Source organism: Triticum urartu, chromosome 7A (genome assembly GCF_056163025.1).
Source record: "Triticum urartu cultivar PI428250 chromosome 7A, HENAU_Tu73, whole genome shotgun sequence".
NCBI classification, from domain to species: Eukaryota; Viridiplantae; Streptophyta; class Magnoliopsida; order Poales; family Poaceae; genus Triticum; species Triticum urartu.
Window position 1 is genome coordinate 41,351,782 of NC_141879.1, and position 9,807 is coordinate 41,361,588.

Here is a 9,807-nt window from a genome sequence, read left to right on the forward strand (position 1 = left end):
TGACGATGTGTGTTTGAAGTAGTTCCAAGATTGATATGATCATCATCGCACACTCCCTATACTTTCGGGATTAGTGTTGAACCTAAATAAGTGTTATTTGGTGTTTGCGTTGAGCATAAATATGATTTGATCATGTTTATTGCAATACGGTTATTCATTTAAGTAAGAGAATAAATTGTTGTTCTGTTTACATGAATAAAACCTTATATGGTTACACACCCAATGAAAATGGTTCGTTGGATCTCGATCGTAGTGATACACATATTCATAATATTGAAACCAAAAGATGCAAAGTTAATAATGATAGTGCAACTTATTTGTGGCACTGCCGTTTAGGTCATATTGGTGTAAAACGCACGAAGAATCTCCATGCTGATGGGTTTTTGGAATCACTTGATTATGAATCACTTGATGCTTGCAAACCATGCCTCATGGGCAAGATGACTAAAACGCCGTTCTTCGGAACAATGGAGCGAGCAACTGACTTATTGGAAATAAAACATACTGATGTATGTGATCCAATGAGTGTTGAGGCTCGCGGCGGGTATAGTTATTTTCTGACCTTCACAGATGATTTAAGTAGATATGGGTATATCTACTTGATGAAACATAAGTCCGAAACATTTGAACAGTTCAAAGAATTTCAGAGTGAAGTGGAAAATCATCATGACAAGAAGATAAGGTTTCCACGATCTGATCGCGGAGACGAATATTTGAGTTACGAGTTTGGTATTCAATTAAAACAATGTGGAATAGTTTCACAAATTCATGCCACCTGGAACACCACAACATAATGGTGTGTCCGAACGTCATAACCGTACTTTATTGGATATAGTGCAATCTATGATGTTTCTTACCGATTTACCACTATAGTTTTGGGGTTATGCATTAGAGACAGCAGCATTCACGTTAAAAAGGGCACCATCTAAATCCGTTGAGATGGCACCGTATGAGCTGTGTTTTGGCAAGAAACCAAAGTTGTCGTTTCTTAAAGTTTGGGGTTGCGATGCTTATATGAAAAAGTTTCATCCTGATAAGCTCAAACCCAAATCGGAGAAGTGTGTCTTCATAGGATACCCAAAAGAAAATGTTGGGTACACCTTCTATCACAGATCCGAAGGCAAGATATTCGTTGCTGAGAATGGATCCTTTCCAGAGAAGGAGTTTCTCTCGAAAGAAGTGAGTGGGAGGAAAGTAGAAAACTTGATAAGGTAATTGTACCTTCTCCCTTATTGGAAAGTAGTTCATCACAGAAATCTGTTCTTGTGACTACTACACCAATTAGTGAGGAAGCTAATGATGATGATCATGTAACTTCAGATCAAGTTACTACCGAATCTCGTAGGTAAACCAGAGTGAGATCCGCACCAGAGTGGTACGGTAATCCTGTTCTGGAAGTCATGTTACTAGACCATGACGAACTTGCGAACTATGAGGAAGCGATGATGAGCCCAGATTCCGCGAAATGGTTTGAGGCCATGAAATCTAAGATATGATCCATGTATGAGAACAAAGTGTGGACTTTGATGGATTTGCCCGATGATCGGCAAGCCATCGAAAATAAATTGATCTTCAAGAGGAAGACGGACGCTGATAGTAGTGTTACTATCTACAAAGCTAGAATTGTCGCAAAAGGTTTCCGACAAGTTCAAGGTGTTGACTACGATGAGAGTTTCTCACTCGTATCTATGCTTAAGTCTGTCCGGATCATGTTAGCAATTGTCGCATTTTATGAAATCCGGCAAATGGATAAGCAAAACCGCATTCCTTAATGGATTTATTAAAGAAGAGTTGTATACGATGCAACTAGAGAGTTTTGTCGATCCTAAAGGTGTTAACTAAATATGCAAGCTCCAGCGATCCATCTATGGAGTGGTCCAAGCATCTCGGAGTTGGAATATACGCTTTGATAAGTTGATCAAAGCATATAGTTTTATACAGACTTGCGGTGAAGCCTGTATTTACAAGAAAGTGAGTGGGAGCACTACAGCATTCCTGATAAGTATATGTGAATGACATATTGTTGATTAGAAATAATGTAGAATTATTCTGCAAAGCATAAATGAGTGTTTGAAAGGATTTTTTTTCAAAGAAAACCTCGGTGAAGCTGCTTACATATTGAGCATCAAGATCTATAGAGATAGATCAAGATGCTTGATAAGTTTTTTCAATGAGTACATACCTTGACAAGATTTTGAAGTAGTTCAAAATGGAACAGTCAAAGAAAGAGTTCTTTCCTGTGTTACAAGGTGTGAAATTGAGTAAGACTCAAAACCCGACCACGGCAGAAGATAGAAAGAGAATGAAAGTCATTCCCTATGCCTCAGCCATAGGTTCTATAAAGTATGCCATGCTATGTACCAGATCTATTGTATACCCTACACTGATGTTGGCAAGGGAGTACAATAGTGATCTAGGAGTAGATCACTGGACAGCGGTCAAAATTATCCTTAGTGGAATAAGGATATGTTTCTTGATTATGGAGGTGACAAAAGGTTCGTCGTAAAGGGTTACGTCGATGCAAACTTTGACACTGATCCAGATGATTCTAAGTCTCAATCTGGATGCATATTGAAAGTGGGAGTAATTAGCTAGAGTAGCTCCGTGCAGAGCATTGTTGACATAGAAATTTGCAAAATACTTACGGATTTGAATGTGGCAGACCCGTTGACTAAACTTCTCTCACAGGCAAAACATGATCACACCTTAGTACTCTTTGGGTGTTAATCACATAGCGATGTGAACTAGATTATTGACTCTAGTAAACCCTTTGAGTGTTGGTCACATAATGATATGAACTATTGGTGTTAAATCACATGGCAATGTGAACTAGATTACTGACTCTAGTGCAAGTGGAAGACTGAAGGAAATATGCCCTAGAGGCAATAATAAAGTTATTATTTATTTCCTTATTTCATGATAAATGTTTATTATTCATGCTAGAATTGTATTAACCGGAAACATAATACATGTGTGAATACATAGACAAACAGAGTGTCACTAGTATGCCTCTACTTGACTAGCTCGTTAATCAAAGATGGTTATGTTTCCTAACCATGGACAAAGAGTTGTTATTTGATTAACGGGATCACATCATTAGGAGAATGATGTGATTGACTTGACCCATTCCGTTAGCTTAGCACTCGATCGTTTAGTATGTTGCTATTGCTTTCTTCATGACTTATACATGTTCCTATGAGTATGAGATTATGCAACTCCCGTTTACCGGAGGAACACTTTGTGTGCTACCAAAAGTCACAACGTAACTGGGTGATTATAAAGGAGCTCTACAGGTGTCTCCAAAGGTACATGTTGGGTTGGCATATTTCAAGATTAGGATTTTTCACTCCGATTGTCGGAGAGGTATCTCTGGGCCCTCTTGGTAATGCACATCACATAAGCCTTGCAAGCATTGCAACTAATGAGTTAGTTGCGAGATGATGTATTACGAAACGAGTAAAGAGACTTGCCGGTAACGAGATTGAACTAGGTATTGAGATACCGACGATCGAATCTTGGGCAAGTAACATACCGATGACAAAGAGAACAACGTATGTTGTTATGCGGTCTGACCGATAAAGATATTCGTAGAATATGTAGGAGCCAATATGAGCATCCAGGTTCCGCTATTGGTTATTGACCGGAGACATGCCTCGGTCATGTCTACATTGTTCTCAAACCCGTAGGGTCCGCACGCTTAACGTTACGATGACAGTTTCATTATGAGTTTATATATTTTGATGTACCGAAGTTTGTTCGGAGTTCCGAATGTGATCACGGACATGACGAGGAGTCTCGAAATGGTCGAGACATAAAGATTGATATATTGGAAGCCTATGTTTGGACATCGGAAGTGTTCCGGGTGAAATCGGCATTTTACCGGAATACCGGGAGGTTACTGGAACCCCCCCCCCCCCCGATAACCTAATGGGACTTAATGGGCCTAGTGGAGGAAGAGGAGAGGAGACCTAGGGGCTGCCGCGCGCCCCTTCCCCCCCCAAGTCCTAATTGGACAAGGAGGGGGCGGCGCCCCCCCCCCCTTTCCTTTCTTCCCTCTCCTCCTTCCCCCAAGTCCTAATCCAACTAGGGAAAGGGGGAGTCCTACTCCCGATAGGAGTAGGACTCCTCCTGCGCGCCACCTCCTAGGGCCGGCCGCACCCCCCTTGCTCCTTTATATACAGGGGCAGGGGGGCACCTCTAGACACACAAGTTGATCTTCAAGATCGTTCTCTTAGCCGTGTGCGGTGCCCCCCTACACCATAGTCCTCGATAATATTGTATTGGTGCTTAGGCGAAGCCCTGCGACAGTAGAACATCAAGATCGTCACCACGCCGTCGTGCTGACGGAACTCTTCCCCGACACTTTGCTGGATCGGAGTCTGGGGATCGTCATCGAGCTGAACGTGTGCTAGAACTCGGAGGTGCCGTAGTTTCGGTGCTTGATCGGTCGGGCCGTGAAGACGTACGACTACATCAACCGCGTTGTCATAACACTTCCGCTGTCGGTCTACGAGGGTACGTAGACAACACTCTCCCCTCTCGTTGCTATACATCACCATGATCTTGCGTGTGCGTAGGAAATTTTTTGAAATTACTACGTTCCCAACAGGATCAAGGGGAAGCACGACAACGAGGCCGTCTCCTCCTCTGGCCGACGCCGCTCCAGCAGATCCACGCCACCCACACCGCCTTCTCCGCCACATGCTCCGCTAGCTTTCTAGATGGCGCCGACAGCGGCCGGACATCGTGACAGGCCCTACATCCACTCGATGTATGTCGTCGTTACCGGGAGAAGGCGATGCTGATGCCGTGGGGAAATGTCACTAGTAGAAAATGGGCCTTTAGTCCCGGTTCCAGAGGGTCTTTAATCCCGGTTCTGGAACCGGGACTAAAGGGTCGGGACTAAAGCCGTTGTCTGGAGCTCCACCTTTAGTCTCGGAAATTTTACGAAAAAACATTTTGAAATTTTTCCCCGATTTTCAAATTTCTGAATTATTTTTCAATTTAATCTCTAGTCACCCCTCATCACTTCTCAATTTAACCTCTAATCTCTAATCACCCCTCATCATTCCAAATCATCTAACTTCCCGGTCTATCACCCATCCTCTCACTACTCCAGTCTGAACATGCTTAACTTCCTGGTTCTATTCCCCCTCGTTTCCAAGTCTGCACTTGTTGTTTTCTTGACAATAGTAAGATGTCAATCCTATTAACCCTTAGGAGTTTAGCTTGAGCATGAAATCACACGTTTCACTGTTTGAGTTTGAAACTATTATTCTAAAAACAATAGTTATTTAATAACACTAATATTTCTTGAATAAGTAGTTTGACCATTGTTTGACAATAATTTGACCAGATTTGACCAAAATTCAAACAACTGAAATAATTATTTAGTAACACTAATATTCTTGAATAATTATTTGGTAACACTAATACTTCTTGAATAAGTAATTTGACCATAGTTTGACCAGATTTAACCAAAATTCAAAAAAAACTAAAATTTGAGCATAACTCTTTTTCCTTTTAGAATTTGAGGATTCTAAAAATTTGCAAAACGGCCTGCGGCCGTCAAAAGCGGATGCGGATTTTCATGCTGAACCTTTTGTTATATTATACTTTTTTCCAACATCATATGCAAAAGTTATAGCCGTTTTACATTTTTTAGCAAAACATGTCCAAATTTAAGTTTTTAAATTTTCCTAACTAGTACATGTAGTAATATAACTACATCTCGAAGGATTTTAGTTTTTGATGTTTTTATCATTTTCTTTTGTTTTTTTTTTCAAAACTAAAATGACGATACACAGGGGGTAGAGTTTGAGACATGAACCCCTTTAGTCCTGGTTTGAGACACGAACCGGGACTAAAGGGTGTCGCACCCTTTAGTCCCGGTTCGTGTCTCAAACCAGGACTAAAGGTCTCATCTGAACCGGGACTAATGCCTTTAGCCGCTCGAACCGGGACTAATGCTCACATTAGTCCTGGTTCGTAATGCAACCGGGACTAATATGTATATTGAGCTATGACCAAAGCCCTGTTTTCTACTAGTGTGTCCACCTGCCAAACAACTGGCATCTCTCTGCCAACCGCGTGTCGATCCCTCCAGTGCCCGCGAGCGGCCGCACCCACCGCGAGGAGATCAACCGACGGCGTGCCCGCCTCCCACCGGATCTACTAGCGGACTCCAGGTACGCCATAGATTTGCCGTTGACAGAGAAGGCGATGAGCATGACCAGCGGCGTAGCAGCGGTAATATTTTTTTTGTCGGTCGTCCTCCTAGCCCACGTCGCATGCGTCCTCCTCGTGTTTTATGACAACCCTCCCCAAACGCCGGGTCGTAGGCGTGTGTGCGACATCACGCCGACGCCTTCTCCGTCCCCGTCCCCGCCACCGCCGCCGCCCATGACCGAGGAGGAGGCCCGCCTCATGAGGCGTGTCATGGAGGACTCCGTGAACACGCACGACGAGCGGCAATAGGATGGCCTGGAAACCGCTCTAGCCCTGTCGGCGACCGGCGACGTGGCCATCCCGGAGATGGACATCGACGTCAAAGACGAGGTGCCGAAGGAGGTGGTGGAGGGGGCACTCATCGCCGCGTGGAACCCTCATCTGGTGGGCCAGCGATGGAGCAGGTCGTGCACGGCGCCGGAGATGGTTGACTCAGTTGGTGTTGGCCCATGGTCAGACCCACCGCCGCGGTCACTAGAGCACGAGCAGGAACCATGGGAGGAGGTGGTGCAGGCGCCTCCGGCGCCTCCAGTCTGGCAGGGGCCGCCAGCCTACCTGTGGCAGCCACCGCCCTACGTTGACCTCACCGGCGACGATGACGAGTAGGACGGCAACTCCAGAAGACGACGGCGGCAACCGGCGATGGGCCTTTATCTAGTTCTTTTTATGTCTTTTATTTAGTTTTAAGACTTGGGTCAAGCTTTGGTACTATGGTTTTCGTATTATTTGCAAGTTTATTTTCTTTTCTTTTTTGGCAAAAAATTGAAGTCCACAACACCGGACGGACTGGGACGAGGCATGTCCGTTGGACGCACCGATGGTCACACGACCGCAAGCATACGGCCGTGTCTGAAACAGACAAATCGAGTGTTTGTTTGGAGCCGCGCGTTGGAGTTGGCCTTATCATTTGGGTACAAGTATGCTCCTATATAGGATGCCTACGATCAAAGCGGGCCGGCGAGAGCACACCAAAGGTGACCCGCCGTGCACCCGAGCAGGTGGAGCTCCGGTGGCCTGAGGCCAAATGCATCCTCCCTGACAGCTCAACAGCGGCACCTGCCAGCCATGAATCCCACCGGCAGTGAATCGGTTGTCGGACTAGAGGTCACAGAACCGTCTGGTGCAGTCGTGCAGACGTGGGGAATCAGACGCGGGTCATATCAAGTCGGATGCGACGGCAACTTAAACATTCATCAGACACGACGGACCTACTGATTATTAGAAAAATACAGGGGCGACCACATTGGCTGATTTGAATCGCGATCGAGGACAGGCATATTGTATTCCCTAATTTCGGGCGCAACAAGCTGAAGTGAATGTTAGGATCAAACGAACGAAATGTGGCACCTTCACGAGTTGAGATCGGCAGAATCTAGAACAGAGATAACATCAAGGAGATTGGCAAAATTCTGCAGTTTACTGTGCATGGTCTATGTACAAAATCTGGAAGGTTTGAGTTCAGCAGAGCATACAGGTATGAACTCTGATTCTGATTCTGGACGAGGCCTTGCCCTTCCACGTCTCGACGCCGAATCCCTCGCCGCCGACGAATGAGACTCTCCGGGATTGGAGCTGGACAAGAGCAGATTAAGATATCCCCGACGAAGCACAGGAGGTCGCAGCGGTGACGGCGGCGGCCTTGAAGAGGAGGAAGGTGAGGCGCTCGAGGGAGAAGTAGATGAAGGTGCCGCTGGAGTGGGTGAAGAAGCACCCGAAGCTGGCGCCCACCACGCACTGCCACCCCATGCCGTACCGCCGGTCGAACTCCTGCACGCGCGGAAACGATGGATCCTCAGCGACGACGACGAACCAATCAATGGACAGAGGGAGAGACGGCGGAACGGGAAAGCGAACGCACCGTCTTGATGTGGCCGGCGATGGCGCGGCAGTCGTCGACGTCGAAGAGGTCGAGCGCGCGGGAGGCGGCCGACGTCGCCGCCGCCTGCATCCGCGCCGGCATGTCCGTGTCCTCCACCACCGCCTTGCCCTCCAGCATTCTCTTCTCTTCTCTTCCCGGCGGCGGCAGGTCTCCCTCCCGGTGCTGGGTCGTGGTGGTTGGCCGCTTCCTTGATTCTTGGAGGAAATGGAGGAGACGTTGAGCGAGTGGGGGGAAGGAATCTCAAGGAACGGAACGGACGGAAGACGGTGAGGAGGAGGTGGGTGGCTGTTGCGCTGCTTTTACCTCCGGGTTTGCAGGAAGGTCCTCCTTTTTAGGGAATCTTGTATCTCTATTTTTTTAAGAGGAAGTCGCCCAAAAAAATGTGATTGTTTTCTTTAAGAGACGTTTTAATCTGATAATTATCAAGAAAAATAAAAAATAATCAGTACAATAAAAAGACAACCGGACACATAACGACAAGTAAAAAATAAAAATACAATGAAAATCATATTATTCATTTTCTTCTTCCGATTTTGATTGTTGCCCGCCCGAGATTAAACATTACACCTAACCAACAGTAAAGAAAATGAACACCTACAAGCTCACTGGTTGTACCGGACTTTAAAAACTGCAATAGCCACTCGCCGCTTGAAACGAAATCTAGAAATCGCCGAACAAACATTTGTCGGAGCATCATCCTATTATGGCTTGCAATTCATCATCATTGGTCCCGAGAGTTGGAAAAGCCGGACCATGCCCGCGAACAACATGGAAGAAGATGTCGAAGTCGTTGAACCAAAGCCATCCAATTGTTCTCCACTAGTAGAAAAAGGGCCTTTAGTCCCGGTTCATAAGGGCCTTTAGTCCCGGTTCTGGAACCGGGATTAAAGGGTCGGTACTAAAGCCTCCCCCTTTAGTCTAAAGGCCCTCTACGTGGCCGCTGCCTGGAGGTCCACCTTTAGTCCCAATTGGTAACACCAACCGGTACTAAAGGAAATTTTATGATTTTTTTTATTTTTTTTAATTTCAAATTTCTGAATTATTTTAACCTCTAATCTCTAATCACCCCTCATCACTGCTCAATTTAACCTTTAATCTCTAATCACCCCTCATCATTCCAAATCATCTAACTTCCCGACAATAGTTGCACTTGTTATTTTCCTGACAATAGTAAGATGTCAATCCTATTAACCCTCAGGAATTTAGCTTGAGCATGAAGTCACACATTTCACTGTTTGAGTTTGAAACTATTGTTCTAAAAAACAATAATTATTTAGTAACACTAATATTTCTTGAATAAGTAGTTTGACCACAGTTTGACCATAGTTTGAACAGATTTGACCAAAATTCAAAAAAACTGAAATAATTATTTAGTAACACTAATATTTCTTGAATAAGTAGTTTGACCATTGTTTGACCACAGTTTGACCATATTTGACCAAAATTCAAAAAAAACTGAAATAATTATTTAGTAACACTAATATTCTTGATTAATTATTTAGTAACACTAATACTTCTTGAATAAGTAGTTTGACCAGATTTAACAAAAATTCAAAAAAACTGAAATTTGAGCATAACTTTTTTTCCTTTTAGTATAGCCGTTTTACATTTTCCCTACATTTTTTGAAAAAACATGTCCAAATTTAAGTTTTTAAATTTTTCTAACTAGTAGATGTAGTAATATAACTACCTCTCGAAGG

At 44.5% G+C, this 9,807-nt stretch overlaps 1 protein-coding gene across 1 annotated transcript; it reads right to left on the bottom strand.

The window, feature by feature from the left end:
* Positions 1-7,456: 7,456 nt before the first annotated feature.
* LOC125530269 (uncharacterized) lies at positions 7,457-8,357 on the bottom strand. Its single transcript, XM_048694659.2, has 2 exons — positions 8,087-8,357; positions 7,457-7,995 (listed from the first exon to the last, which is right to left on the bottom strand). The coding sequence occupies exons 1-2, from the start codon at positions 8,222-8,224 to the stop codon at positions 7,816-7,818; spliced, it is 318 nt and encodes a 105-aa protein (XP_048550616.2). The 5' UTR covers positions 8,225-8,357; the 3' UTR covers positions 7,457-7,815.
* Positions 8,358-9,807: the final 1,450 nt, after the last annotated feature.

Excerpts from the sequence above, each read along its gene's own strand:
- LOC125530269 (XM_048694659.2), bottom strand. The coding sequence starts at position 8,224 with ATGCTGGAGGGCAAGGCGGTGGTGGAGGACACGGACATGCCGGCGCGG. Across the intron at positions 7,996-8,086 it reads TCGCCGGCCACATCAAGACG|GAGTTCGACCGGCGGTACGG; the intron begins GTGCGTTCGCTT and ends CCGCGCGTGCAG.